Source organism: Lepisma saccharinum, chromosome 1, assembly GCF_977018435.1.
Source record: "Lepisma saccharinum chromosome 1, izLepSacc3.1, whole genome shotgun sequence".
NCBI classification, from domain to species: domain Eukaryota; kingdom Metazoa; phylum Arthropoda; class Insecta; order Zygentoma; family Lepismatidae; genus Lepisma; species Lepisma saccharinum.
In genome coordinates, this window is record NC_139229.1 from 179,520,406 (window position 1) to 179,535,629 (window position 15,224).

The 15,224-nt window shown below is 37.5% G+C and overlaps 1 protein-coding gene across 1 annotated transcript in view; it reads left to right on the forward strand.

Moving 5' to 3' along the window:
* Positions 1-15,224, forward strand: part of Tmem131 (Transmembrane protein 131) — a 77,365-nt gene that overhangs the window by 18,407 nt on the left and 43,734 nt on the right. Inside the window, exons 4-8 of the mRNA XM_083143580.1 lie at positions 2,372-2,467; positions 2,866-2,989; positions 8,942-9,055; positions 11,141-11,263; positions 12,197-12,360. Of these exons, the coding sequence (XP_082999706.1) occupies positions 2,372-2,467; positions 2,866-2,989; positions 8,942-9,055; positions 11,141-11,263; positions 12,197-12,360 (621 nt within the window). The remainder of the gene's footprint in view (positions 1-2,371; positions 2,468-2,865; positions 2,990-8,941; positions 9,056-11,140; positions 11,264-12,196; positions 12,361-15,224) is intronic.

Below are 15,224 nucleotides of genomic sequence, written 5' to 3' on the forward strand. Positions count from 1 at the left end.
TTGCAAAGTCCCCAACCCGTAGCACACGGAGACTGGTGCTGGAAAGCGGTGTCAGCAGGGGTTCAATTCAAAGGATTGTACGTGACCACCACTGGCATCCGTATAAGATACAGCTGCAGCAGCACCTTAGTGAGGACGATCCAGACAGGCGTTTGCAGTTTTGTGAGTGGGCTATAGCACAACTGCAACGTGACCCTGCCGTTGGTAGCAAGATTCTGTTCAGTGATGAGGCTAATTTTTATGTGTCGGGAGAGGTGAATAAGCAAAATCTGCGGTACAGGTCACCCGAAAATCCACATTGGACAGATCCCAGCAAGGTGACGGGAGGCGGGAAGCTAATGGTGTGGTGTGGTACTTGGGGTTCCCGACTTGTTGGTCCATTTTTCATTGAGGGCAACTTAAATGCAGAGGGCTACTTGCTTCTGCTACGGGAGCAGATCTTACCATCCTTACTGTCCGAGGATGGGAGCTATCCTGAATGGTTCCAGCATGATGGTGCTCCACCGCACTATGGGATGATAGTCCGTCAGTACCTGGATCAACAATTCCCTCACCACTGGATTGATCGCCGAGGGACTGTGGAATTGCCTGCACGCTCACCTGACCTGACACCATTGGACTTTTACCTCTGGGGACACCTGAAAGCCATGGTGTATGCTACGAAAATCAGGGATCTGGCCCACTTGCGCACACGCATTGTGGATGCCTGTACTGCAATAACTCCTGAGGTTCTTCAGAATGTGGTAAGGTCATGGGAGAGATGATTACACGTGTGTGTTGCGCAAGAGGGACGTCATATTGAGCATGTGTTATAACTTTGTGGTATTGTTAACTCTGCAACAATTAAAGTTAGGTGAAAACAAATGTCACAGTTGTTTTCCTGGTGAAATTCTAGCCCATTTTGATATGTCGCACGACCCCTTTCCCATTTAAATTTCTGAAGTTGAGTTCAAGATGGCGGACATCAAGATGGCTGCCGACCATGCGGGTGACGTCAATGTGGTTCCCCCTTGGCCTGATAACGATTGGTCATCGCCATTTTCCCGTCCCATACAACAGTGGCCTTGTACTGGGGGTGTTAAGTGACTTATTGAGCCATAACTTTGTGGTATTGTTAACTCTGCAACAATTAAAGTTAGGTGAGAACAAATGTCACAGTTGTTTTCCTGGTGAAATTCTAGCCCATTTTGATATGTCGCACGACCCATCCCATTTAAATTTCTGAAGTTGAATTCAAGATGTCGGGCATCAAGATGGCTGCCGACCATACGGGTGACGTCAATGTGGTTCCCCCTTGGCCTGATAACGATTGGTCATCACCATTTTCACGTCCCATGCCGCAGTGGCGTTGTACTGGGGGTGTTAAGTGACTTATTGAGCCACCCTGTATAAGTGGGAGAGCCTAGTAGTGGGAATGTGAATGAACTCTACCTTGCAGGTTGGAGTGTGGGTACTCGTATATGAAATTGGTTGGCCAAGAATTGGGTTTTAATTTTTGCCATTAATGATTTTACGCAAAAATTGCATGTCTGCTAGTTCATGACGAGTGTTTGGTGACTGGATGTTCAATATAGACATAATGTCTGTTTTATGGAGGTGTCTGAGAGAAGGTATTCTATGGTGAGTAATGGCAAGGAAAATTCTGAGGACAGAATCAATCGTGGATAGATTAGTTTTAGAAGCCATAGTCCAGATAGGGGAGCAGTGTTCAAGAATGGGGGAGATAAAGGATTTGAAAAATGTGGTAATGGATGATTGGTTTTGAATTTCAGTGAACCTGTACAGAAAACCAAAGAGACGCATGGCTCTTTTAGTAGTATGTGTAATGTGCTCATTGAAGTTTAGTTTTCCATTGACGATAACACTAAGATCTTTTTAAGATGAAACCTTTTTGATGGGGCTGTTTTCGAGAGTATAAAGAGAAAGCACTTTGTTCCTTTTTAAGGAAATGGTGAGGCAGGAGCATTTCTGAGGATTCAATTTAAGTTTCCACTGGCGACACCACACAATAAGTTCTGTAAGAGCTTGTTGTAGGATTAATGAATCTCGTTCAGATGAATTTTTTTTAAAGGGTTTACAGTCACCGGCAAAGAGAAGTCTATTTTACATTAATATCAAAGTACAGGACAGGATTTTTTGAAAGCAGCCAGCAAACCATTTTTGAAAAAGAGCTGTTGCATTGATTTCTTGCTGCTTGCAAAAATATGATGTCCTGTACTTTGTAATTAGCAGTGTTTCCAATTATTCTTAGCATGCATAGTAGATCAAAACATCAATCAATTTAAATAAGTTTAGCCACTAAAATAGCTGTTTTATTGATACTTTTTGATACAGAAGCTTCGAAAGAATTAAGTTTCAATATATCTTTCAGAATTTCCAACTTAGAAGATAATGGACTCTACAGGTCATCTGGATCTCATATAAATGATTTAAAATTTGAACCTCCATTGCTAGATTTTAAAGAGAGGTATGTATTTTTTTCAGTTAGTACTAGATAAAATTTGAACCTTACGATTGATTTTAAGAACTAGGTTCTTTATCGTCAATGTCGTATCTATTATGATTATTTAATGATGCTCTTCTAGAGCTCTAGTTTAATCAATGGGAATGAATTGATGAAATACATAATGGGACAATCACGCACACCCATGTTTTGTGCATAATGTGTGAAACAATCGAGGCTTCTCAGGCTGCTACAAGAGGCCGAGAATTACTAAATAGAGATAACTAAAGTAATTACTGATGTTGGTCTTGTTTAAAATGTTGTTTTAAAATAACATTAATTAAAATCCTTAATTGCTGTACTTTTATGTCATTTTTTTCTATCACTTAATACCAGAGAAATTTTTCATTTCTTATTTTTAGGTACCTAGGAATGCCTCATAATGAAAAAGTAACACTACATAATGTGAACAGTAATAAAACTATACAGATGTCATCAATATCAGGAAATACTGTCCACTTCCACAGTTCATTTTTCGAGGATAAGGTATGTAAAGTTTGTAATGAGCAATATCCTTCTTACTCGAGTACCTTGCGCTATTTTAAACCTAAAAATGTGGTAAAGAATGACTGCACAACTTACATAGGTATAGAGCTTCTAATCGGACACAAATGTAATTTATCCTATGTAGGTATGTAACTGGTTGTGCTCAGTTGCTGCCCTGATAAGTTTCCATGGCAGGATAAAGATATGGAATGGCCCCAAAAAAGACTGAAGTACTTTGATAACATTTACCAGACAACACAGCATTTATCGTTCAACTGTGTTTTTTATATGTCTTCCACCATTGTTTATGACAAGCTCCATATTCTCAGTAAACCCAGTAGACATAGCATCACACTGCTTCCTTGTTACATTTTCAGAATAGTATCAGTGTTTTCATGAAGATTGTGTAGACTACATGGAATTGGTATGAAGCACTGTTCTTTCAGGGTATGGAAAGACTGTCTAGTAAGCAGACAACCAGGGAAACATCTGTCGTAGTAGGCCATTCCCTCGATCAGAATGGGGTCAGTGCTCTAAGAGAGGGGAGATGGTTACTACCCAGCTAGCAAAATATTTGCAAAGCATCCCCCCAGCCAACCCCAAGGCTAGACCAAATATCCCCCCAGCATCCACTTCAAGCGCTGAATTGTGTGCAGACTTATATACTTGAAACACTTGCTTGTCCTTGTTAAGCTCACAAAATGCTGCCAAATGCACGTGAAGACATTCATTAACTTGGTCTCGGTACACTTGCGCAATGACAAAGGTACTGTTGCTATCCTCATCCTCAATAACGTATGAACCAGTAATACTGTGGCTGAACATAGCAGCCGACAGTTACATTTTCTGAATAGAATTATCTCTTTATATTCATCTGGTATATTTCCTAACCTAGGAACTACAATTCTGCTTATTGACATGACCTTTGAGTGCAACATCACCAGTTGGCCAGAATATGTTGTGCGTGAAAGTCTGTTTCTTTCAGCTCATGGAATGCCTGTACTTGATGTAAATGCACTCCAATATTCTCAATCATGCTTTGATCTCAAGAGCATGCTACACAGAGTTCTGTTGAGATGCGAAGTTTGCCTTTCATTGGAGAAATTAGGATATCTTATAGCACATGTCTAGTATTGTCATCGGTTCTTGTGATTTTTCCAGACCTTCCAGAGCTCCTTTCATTATGGATAACAACCTAACTAACTAACTCTCTAGCCTTCTCAAACCCGACGGTTCATGGCTGCTGCGACAAAGGCCTTCCATCTGTCCCTATCCTGAGCAAAATCTGTATACTCTTTTCCATCCCTACTAATTTCCTTTAGGTCCATCTCAACGTTGTCCCTCCATCTTCGTCTTGGCCTTCCTACAGGTCTCTTACCATCAGGTTTCCCAACAAGAATCCTGTTAACTCTTCTTTCCTCTCCCATTCGTGCCACATGACCTGCCCACCTAAGTCTTCTTGATTTAATCATTCTATAATATCTGGACATGAATTCTAATTATGTAGTTCTAAATTATGTAACATTCTCCACTCACCTGCCTCCTCATCCCTTTTAGGTCCAAGTATTTTCCTAAGGATCTTATTTTCAAATACTCTCAATTTATGTTTTAGGGCCAAGTTTCGCATCCATATAATAATAAAGGCAAAATTACTGTTTTGTATATTTTAACTTTTAGTTTCTTAGATATTAAATGAGAAGACAAAAGTTTATGAAGAGAAAAGTAACATGCATTTCCTGAATTAAGCCTGCTTTTTATTTCCTCTTTAATATAATTTTCATTTGTTAGTATTACTCCTAAGTATATACTTGAATTTGGAAACTGGTTTGGTTTGAGTTGGTGTTTTAAGTCCACTTTATGCACAGTAAGGCTAATCGAGACTGGACCTACAGTTTAAAGTGGGATCCGAACCACTATGTGCCTCCACTGGGTATCGAACCCGGGACCCCTTGATTACAAGGCGACGACGCAATCACTGCGCCATCAGGGAGGCCGGAAACTGGTTCAAGCGAGTTGTTATCAATAATTAGATTTTGATTATTACCTAACACTTGGTTTCATCCTGTAAGCATATATTTAGTTTTCTCTTTGTTAACTTCCAAACCTATCTCTTCAGCAGTTTTGAAAAATATTTTATCATTATTCTTAATTGTATTTATATCATCCCCTAATAAGTCTACATCATCTGCATATGCTAACAACTGAGTCACACAGTTTAATTTTAGTCCTTCGTTAGTTTCTTTTACCTTCCTAACAGCATATTCTAAGGCAAAATTAAAGAGCAATGGAGATAATGCATCTCCTTGTTTTAACCCATCACGAATCTTAAATTTGTCAGGCATATTAATATCCACACGAATTTTACTTTGTTTCACTGGTGCATACTTTTATCATACTAACAAGCTTCTTAGGTATTCCAAACTCGACTAATATATTATATAATTTATCTCTTTTGACCAAATCATATGCTTTTTTGAAATCAATGAATAGTTGATGGACATTTTGATTATATTCCCACTTTTTTTCAAGTGTCTGTCTGATGTGAAAAATTTGATCTGTAGTTGATCTGTTACATTTAAATCCACATTGATAATCACCTTTAATTTCATTAGCATATGGGGTTAGTCTTGTTAAAAGAACGTTAGATAATATTTTATATATTGTTGAGAGTAGAGAAATTCCACGGTAATTATTGCAGTACAATATGGGTAACAACCTGTCCTCCTAAACATGGGCACCAACTGGAGAATTGTGGTTTTAGTGGTGATGGTTTAAAATACTTTTTGAAATCCCTCAACACAATTTGCAGTGTTGAACCCTTATTCCGTGCAAAGCCATAACTCAATGCTCAACCAACAGCTCAGGAACATACTGCAGCATTGTTCTCTCTTTTTGTCATAATATATGGGCAGTATAGTGATGGATAGTTTGACCACAGCTGTACAATAATAAATAATTACCGTATTTACCAGTTTATAAGATGCATTTTTTTCCGTTAGAAATAGACATGAAAAACAAACAATGTGCATCTTATGCACCGATACTCAGTTTTTGATTACCTTCATTTCTGGAAGTTTTCTCTGTTCTGAGTTAGACTATTTATTTCTTGATTCCTTGTGGTGTGTGATAAATAAATAAAAATGTATTATTTTCTAGTTAGATTAGTTATTTGTTGAAAGTAGACCTATATATATATTACTTTGTATTAGAAATACTGCAAATTAATTATAATTGTGTTAAAAATGGGGGTGTCTTAAAAACCTGTGCGTCATATACTCTGGCAAATATGATATATCTTATATGATGAGACACACATGAGGTGTGGCTAGAAAAAAACCGGACTGTTGCTACAAAATCTTTTATTGGTTATTTTGTACAATACGGACATTATCCACTTCAAAGTACTCCCCTGCACTAACGATACACTGCTCCATACGAATCTTCCATTGCTAGAAGCAGTGCTGGAAATATTTTTTTGGAACCATGTTCATGACCTCCGTCGCTTTCGTTTTCACAGATTCTACGGTCGTAAATCTGGTTCCTTTCAGTGCTGATTTGACCTTTGGGAATAAAAAAAAAAGTCGCAAGGAGTGATATCCAGCGAATAGGGTGGATGTAGAACACTGTGATCCCATGCTTGGCCAAAAAAGCCTTGACTGACAATGCCGTGTGGACAGGAGCATTGATGAAGAATCCATGACTTGTTTTTCACAAATCAGGTCATCGTCTTCTTACTCGCTCACGAATAGTCGTCATCACCATAATGTAATAATGTTGGTTGTTTTGCAATAGCTCGAATACTCAAGCGATGATCTTTCCGAACAATTCACCGACATTTGCAATGTTTGATTCCGTTTTTGACAACACGAGTTGTCCTCGTTCAGTTCTCGTCCCTCTTTAAACCTTTGAAACCACTCAAACACTTGCGTGCGTGATAAACACTCATCTCTGTATACTTCCTTCAACAAACCATAAGTTTCTGTGGCGGATTTTCTGAGTTTCATAAGAAACTTCAAGTTGATATGCTGTTCCTCTTTCACACTTAACATTTTTCCGACGGAGCACAGATGTACGGTTCACTTCGTCCACAAGCTACAGCGGAACTGAGTGCCGCGCACCCTGGAAAATCACACAGTCGATAGGCAGGATATCACGTTATATACTCATGCACCTCTTGACACGCTTGTAGTTTGTTGACAGCAACATCAATCCGGTTATTTTCTAGCCACACCTCATATATTCTTTCTTTTTAAATTATGACTCAAAAGTATGTCAATAGGAACTTTTGTTTTTACCTTTCAGGACATATTGTTTGATTTTGTAATGTATAGAATATTCTTTTGGAAATAATAAAAGTACTTACAAAATACTATAAAATGAACTACTTACGATTTGTGAGTATACATTTTATAAAAAACAATGTTTCAAGACACAACTAGTCCCTTCATCAGGTTCACAATCTTGGCGAGTGGAACACTTCATGGCCATGTCAATTAGAATAAAAGACAAGGGGTAAGGTAATGATAAAAATTATGGATAAAAAGGTATTTCGTAACAACTGGCCCCTGTACACATAAAACTTCATATTCCCTTCTTTCCCTTGTAAGAACTTCGAATCTAAAAATCATCCATAAGAAACTTCATCACATTAACATGTCAAAACCCCACATCGTGCCACGCATGACCATATGGCGACTGGTTTGGCTTCTCGCTGAATGCCGGAAGTTGCCAAACTCCTGCCCCTGCCCACTACCCTCCCGCTCCTATCCCCCACTACTACGTCATTTAAACTCGAAAACCTGGATCTTGCGGGTTGCGTTGATTATGGCCGGAGTGACCTGAAAACCGATACCTTTTCCTTTACTCACGTCCCATCTCTTAAACTTCTTGATCCATAATTCATCAACATTCCCATCACCCCTTTTCAGTTTATTATTCCTGTCTTTGCAAATAAATGCCGCTTCATACACGTTTCTACTTATTTATTGGTTTATTTTCAATTCTGAGCACCTCTCTTTTCCTAATTTTATGCCCTTCCTCAATTACATGTTCAGACAACCCCATTCTTGGAGCCCCCTCTCTAATATCCTTATCGTGCTCTCCCCATCTAACCTTCATACTTCTTCCAGTTTGTCCTATATATTCCTTGTTACATTCACACTTTATTTTATATACCCCTTTTTCATTCTCCCCCTCTTTTTCCCCATTCCTTCTATCTTTTTGTACTCCGTAAAATGCTTTTCAATTGTTCGCGGTGCCCTCATCCCACATTTAATTCCATACACTGGACACTTTTTCGATTCTCTCTGAAACTCCTTTGAAATATGGGACCCCCATGTATTTATACTTTATCCTTTCCCCATCCTCATCCTTAACACTTTCCACTACTCCCCTATCTTCATTCTTTTCCTTTTCTTCGCTTTCACAAATATTACGAGCTTCCCTTCACAACCTCTTCAATTCGATCTCTTTATACCCATTCTTTTTTTCCACAGCCATGATCCATTTTTCTTCTTTCCTCAGTTCATCCCTGTGATTACATTCTGATTGCGTGTTCTGATTCATTATGAATATACAAATCTCCTGCCAAGGCTTTATGGTATACCCCTAATTCCCTTTCCGGTGTTAATAATCCGTAGATCTAAAAAGCTAATCTCAACTTCTTTCATTTCCTCCTTAGTAAATCTGATCCTGTTATCTTGTTCTATTAAGGCCCTTCTCATCTCCTATAATCAAGGTATCGTCCACATACGTCCCAAAGTATTTAATAGCCCCCATCATCTGAGCTTTTGGAAATATTATCTGGTTAGCCACCCTGTCTCTCCCATGTGTCAATCAAGACATGCTAGAGTCTAGACCACTGCTGTTTATCCTTGTGCAAGTTCTGTAAATAAATATCAAAATTTGCTAGATGCAAGTATTAATGCCATTATTTTGATCTTTCCTTTATAGATAATTCCTCCTCTGGGCAATACAACATTTAATGTAGTGTTTTTGGGTCGTGAAGAGGGAAAGATAGAGAGTTCTTTATTTATCCACACTTCTGAAGGAAGTTTCAAGTACCAAGTAAGTAAAAATATTTCCCTTATCAAAATTTTGAGACTATAAACATACAGTCCGTCACAAAAAAATAGCACCACTCTTAAAATTTCATGTTTAGCATGATTTAATAACAACAATAACTCATGCTCGACATCCCTCGAAGGGCCTTGCCCTATCTCACGACTACCAGTCACCCTCCCACAATCCTACCTAGAGGTGTGGAGATCTTCAACCGGTAATGGGGTGCCGTGTGCTGAACCCTCAGCTGTTATAGGATATTTCCGAGACCAGGTTACCCTACTCTCGTGTAGTTTTCCAATTTCCTCACGATGGTGGTTTGCTAACGGTCCTATACACAGGATGAAATCCTAGAGACTTCACCCAGGCAGACTGGAACCCATGTCGTCCTGCAGTCAGAGTCCAAAGCACTGCACCTTAGACCCCACAGCCATGGAGGAGGATAATTTAATAATAATCATAATTTTTATCCACCCTGCATGTGACCATGGCTCCACCCTTGCTCTTGTCTGGTTCACAGGCTCAGAACAAAATAAATTGTTTTCTATATCATCCAGTTGCCGGAAGATCACATAATTCATGTGCTATTTTTTTGTGATGGACTGTACTTATATTATACCTGACGATGAAGATGCATGTCTTTGGTCGTACAAACTTACAAAGCATCATGATTCAAGCGTCAGTAAGCAGTGATTAGAACAAAAAAATGATGATTGTTATAATAAAGTTTGAAAAACTTATTGGTAGAGTTGTCCCATGGGTATTGCACCATGGAATGAAAGCTTGGGGTCTCATAGATTCTCAGTATTGCCCCTTGTGGAAGTGATGTGATCAGCGCCACTGATACCCAGGTACCCATGGGAAACAAGGTAAGAAAGTTTCAGAGCTGCTTATGCAAGGCTCATGACAGTTCGGTATGTAAGTTTTGTGAATAAATATCAAAAGTTGCTAGATGAAATTAATTATAATATTTTGATTGATACTTCAATGCAGAATAAAGTTGATAGCAATTTGTACATTTACTGTTGGGAATATTTTCTACCATTTTATGTATTTTTATTCCATATTAGATTCCACTCATGGGAAAAAGCATGAGAAGGCAATTTAATATATGTATTTTAATTAGGGATGGGCCGATCTGAAATTTTGGCGATAAAGATAAAATTTACTGATACTGATAACCGATATTCTACCAATCCTATATAAAATTCCAAATGGTTCACTGATCTCCTTAATAAATATGCATTACCAGATATACCAAACTTTTACAAAGGAAAAGAAGCTGTATATTTAGTAGGGATGGGACCGATTATCGGTTTATCGGTAAAATTACCGATTATTTTACCGATCTGATATATCGATAAATATCTTATAATTTAGTGTAAAATTCTGCCATTTTGTTGTAATTTTTATGGATAATCTTTATGCCCTACTTTTTAAAAAAGTAATTGTCTAAATATTCAACTTCTTTTGCACTGCAGTCACCTCGAAACACATATTTATTAAGGAGATCAATGAACATTTCAGGTTCTTCATGGACCATTTCTAATTTTATATCGGATTGGTAGAATATCGGTTATCGGTATCAGTAAATTTTGTATCGGTACTTTATCGGTATCGGCCAAAATTTCATATCGGTCCATCCCTAATATTTAGACATATACTTTAAAAAAGTATAAGATAGAGATTACATATTTATATCCATAAAAATTATAAGAAAATGTCCCAGTATTCCACTAAATTTTAAGATATTTATAGATATATCAGATCAGTAAAATAATCTAATTTTACCGATTAACCCGATACCAATAGAGTACCAATTAATACATTAACAAATATCCCTAATAATGTTATGCATCTTTACATTATGTGTGACTTCATTACAGAGTGCTCTGTATTACCAGATAGAAAATTAATTTTATTTATAGTAATGTTGCATTGTAATTGACTTACAAAATATATCAAATACAATTTACTCAGATAATACTAATTAACATGTTTGGTAAATATTTTACTTTTGTGTAAATATATATTTATTATTTTTTGTTGTACGTGCATATACATATAATAGAATTTTTTGTTTGTTTTCAGGTTAAGGGTGCCAGCATTACAAGTCCATATAGGCTGAGACCTTTAGTTGGAATAAGAATGCCCTTAAATTCAAGTTTCTCTTCAGTCATACACATGCATAACCCTCATCCATACCCAATTCAGGTAAGATGTTAATTTGTGTTTTTTCTGGCTCTGTGAGCGAGCATGTTAAGTAGTAGATTTTCAATCTTGCTACCAAAGTTCCTGGATTTGAGCACTGGTAGTAAATTTTTCTAAAAAAATAAACACTTGAGTGAAAATATAGTCTCAGACAGAATGAAGATATATCATGTCATTTCTCTGTTGCTGGCTTCGCCTTATTTTATACTTTTACTGTACTACATTGGATCGTTTCTAAACGACCACAATACAACAGGCTCTTTTACCTCACTGTGAATTCCAGTGCAGTGGAGTCCATTATGGTATTACTGGCCAAATTGTGCCAGGAAAGATGTCGAAATCATCTTTTTCAAACAGCTTGCAATATGTCTGAAAATTACATGTAAAGTTTTATTACTGGATGTTAGCTTCTTCAAAGTCCTGCATTTATTTGATAATCAATGTTGCTTAGAATATAGCTCTCATGCTTTTTCTTGACTGATGTTATTCAGTGTTAATTGCTTTTATTCTAGTTATTTTACATTACTTTTTCCATCTCTATTTTATTTATACCGCATGACACTGCTTTTTATATAGGTCATTTAAGAAAGAAAATGTTTATGTAAGCATCACTACATTATGGATATAAGAATTTTTATTGGATTGTTTGCAAGATAAAGATCTGCTGTAGAGGATGATAATACATGATATGGTTTTGATTTCTTGAGTAGGGACGTGAGAGTCAGTAGGGTCTGGGGCAGACCCTACTATACCTTCTTTCTAATATCAGTATATGTACTGTCATACATATTTATTTTTATCCTTCTATTATTCTAGAATAAATGTGGTCATTCAGGGATACTACCAGATGTTACATAACATCATATATTTGCTTTTTGTATTATTACAATCAAATGCAAGCCATTATAATAATGATCTTCCACGTTTATATTGCAGGTAGTAGAAATATATAGTAGTGGTGGAGACCTTCATCTGGAGCTCCCTTCAGGACAGCTTGAGGGACCAAAACATTTATGGGAGATCCCCCCTTTTGAAACCAAACCTGTGATAAAAGCTAAATTTTTTGCCAGGATAGAGAAAAACCACACAGCATATGTTAGGTGAGTGACCAGTAGTACTTTTTTTGGCAATGATTTCTTCGCTTTTTATTCATATTTATATTGGCTAGTTAATGCCGAAAATTACATTTATTAGGTAATAGCAATGATACCCCATACATACAAGAGTCGGAGAAAAATACTGTACAGAAAAGGCATGTGAAAAGTGGGAGAACAGGATGTGAACAGTGGTAGAGTGGGTATACAGTTTACACCCTGTTTAACACTGCTTGATCCCTTCTTTCTAAAACCATTTGTTTTTTCTTATCAATACTCTCCCATTACTCTAAATAGAATTATATTTCTGTTTCTATTTTGTTCTTTTTTTGTATGTCATCTTTAAAGTATTATTACAGGAGTGACCAAATAAGACGTACACAAAAGTTGCCACATGTATAAATATTAAACAGTTAATGAAGTGTATTAACATTAAATTAAATTACATACAAGAAATTCGCCATTCAGCCAGCCAGGGTGGCGACAGACCTGGAAAACCTGGAAAACCGGGAAAAGTCAGGGAATTTGAGGTGTCAAAAAAAGTCAGGGAAATATCAGGGAATTTCGTCTTGATTTACTTCGAACAGTCTTTTGACGAAAATTGTTATAACTCTGGCACTATGGGAGCAATCTACTTCGGATAACTTTTGTTTTGCAGCTAAAACATCAGCGCATGCAACGGTGTACAATTTACAACACCGGACCGAGGAAGGGGGCTTGGGGGGGCACGTCCCCCGAATTTCAATGGAAAAAACAAAAATCTGGAGTTTGCCCCCTCTTCTCCCGCTATTTTGGGGAGAAGGCGCAAACTTTAGTATTCTTTTCAAAGAATGGACATTTCTCAACAGAATGAAACATGTTTTATGTTCTTGGGTGCCATACAAGTTGATTAATAAGCCAAAATGTGATTATTATTTTTTTTTACGAAATGTATAAGTAATTTACATTTTTGGAGGAAAATTGTTATAACTCGGGCACTAAGGGAGCAATCTACTTCGGATAAGTTTTGTTTTGCAGCTAAAACATCAGAGCATGCAGCGGTGTATAATTCAGAACGCCGAACCAAGTAAAGGGGGTTTGGGGGGAGCGACTACCGAATTTCAATGGAAAAAAAACAACAAAAATATGGAGTTTACCCACTATTCTCCCGTTATTTGGAAAGAAGGTGCGAACTTTAGTATTCTTTTCGAAGAATGGACATTTCTCAAGAGAATGAAACATGTTTAATGTTCTTTGGTGCCATACAAGTTGAATAATATGCCAAAATGTGATTTTTCTTTTTTTACGAAAAATAGGTAATATGCATGTTTGGAGGAAAATTGTTATAACTCGGGTACTATGGGGGCAATCTACTTCGGATAAGTTTTGGTTTGCAGCTAAAACATCATAGCATGCAACTGTGTACAATTCAGAACACCGAACCGAAGAAGGGGGGGGGGGGTTGGGGGCGCAACTACCGAATTTCAATGAAAAAAAAAAATAATCTGGAGTTTACCTCCTCTTCTCCCGCTATTTTGGGGAGAAGGCGCAAACCTTAGTATTCTCTTCAAAGAATCGACGTTTCCAAAGAGATTGAAACATGTTTCATGTTCTTTGGTGCCATACAAGTTGAATAATATGCCAAAATGTGATTTTTCTTTTTTTACGAGAAATAGGTAATTTGCATGTTTGGAGGAAAATTATTATAACTCGGGTACTATGGGGGCAATCTACTTCGGATAATTTTTGGTTTGCAGCTAGACCATCATAGCATGCAACCGTGTACAATTCAGAACACCGAACCGAAGAAGGGGGGTTGGGGGCGCAACTACCGAATTTCAATGAAAAAAAAATCTGGAGTTTACCTCCTCTTCTCCCTCTATTTTGGGGAGAAGGCTCAAACCTTAGTATTCTCTTCAAAGAATGGACGTTTCCAAAGAGATTGAAATATGTTTCATGTTCTTTGGTGCCATACAAGTTGAATAATATGCCAAAATGTGATTTTTCTTTTTTTTTACGAAAAATAGGTAATTTGCATTTTTGGAGGAAAATTGTTATAACTCTGGCACTACGGGAGCAATCTACTTCGAATATGTTTTGTTTTGCAGATAAAACATCAGAGCATGCAACAGTGTACAATTCAGAACGCCGAACCGAGGAAGGGGGTTTGGGGTGGTGCGACCCCCGAATTTCAATGGAAAAGACAAATATCTTGAGTTTGCTACATTCTTTTCAAAGAATGGACATTTCTCAAGAGATTGAAACATGTTTCATGTTCTCGGGTGCCATACAAGTTGAATAATATGCCAAAATGTGAAACTGGTTTTTACGAAAAATAGGTAATTTGCATTTTTGGAGGAAAATTGTTATAACTTGGGCACTATGGGAGCAATCTACTTCGGATAAGTTTTGTTTTGCAGCTAAAACATCAGAGCATGCAACGGTGTACAATTCAGAATGTCGAACCGAGGAAAGGGGGTTTGGGGGGAGCGACTACCGAGTTTCAATGGAAAAAAACAACAAAAAAAACATCTGGAGTTTACCCCCTCTTCTCCCACTATTTGGGAAGACGGTGGGAACTTTAGTATTCTTTTCAAAGAATGGATATTTCTCAAGAGAATGAAACATGTTTCATGTTCTTTGGTGCCATACAAGTTGAATTATGAGCCAATGTGAAAGAAACTCTGTTCGGAAATGTGGCATGGATATGTTGCGAAGGGGGGGGGGGGGAGAGCTTGGCCATCAATATGAATTTCCCAGGCTTGCTCCAGACCTGTGTCAGAGTTTCCACCCAAACATAAGAGTATGAAGGTCCAAATCGCACATTCATTTCGTAATCAGCACCATGATACCATATGGTATCATCGGACCAGTACGACCTTACCCTGATG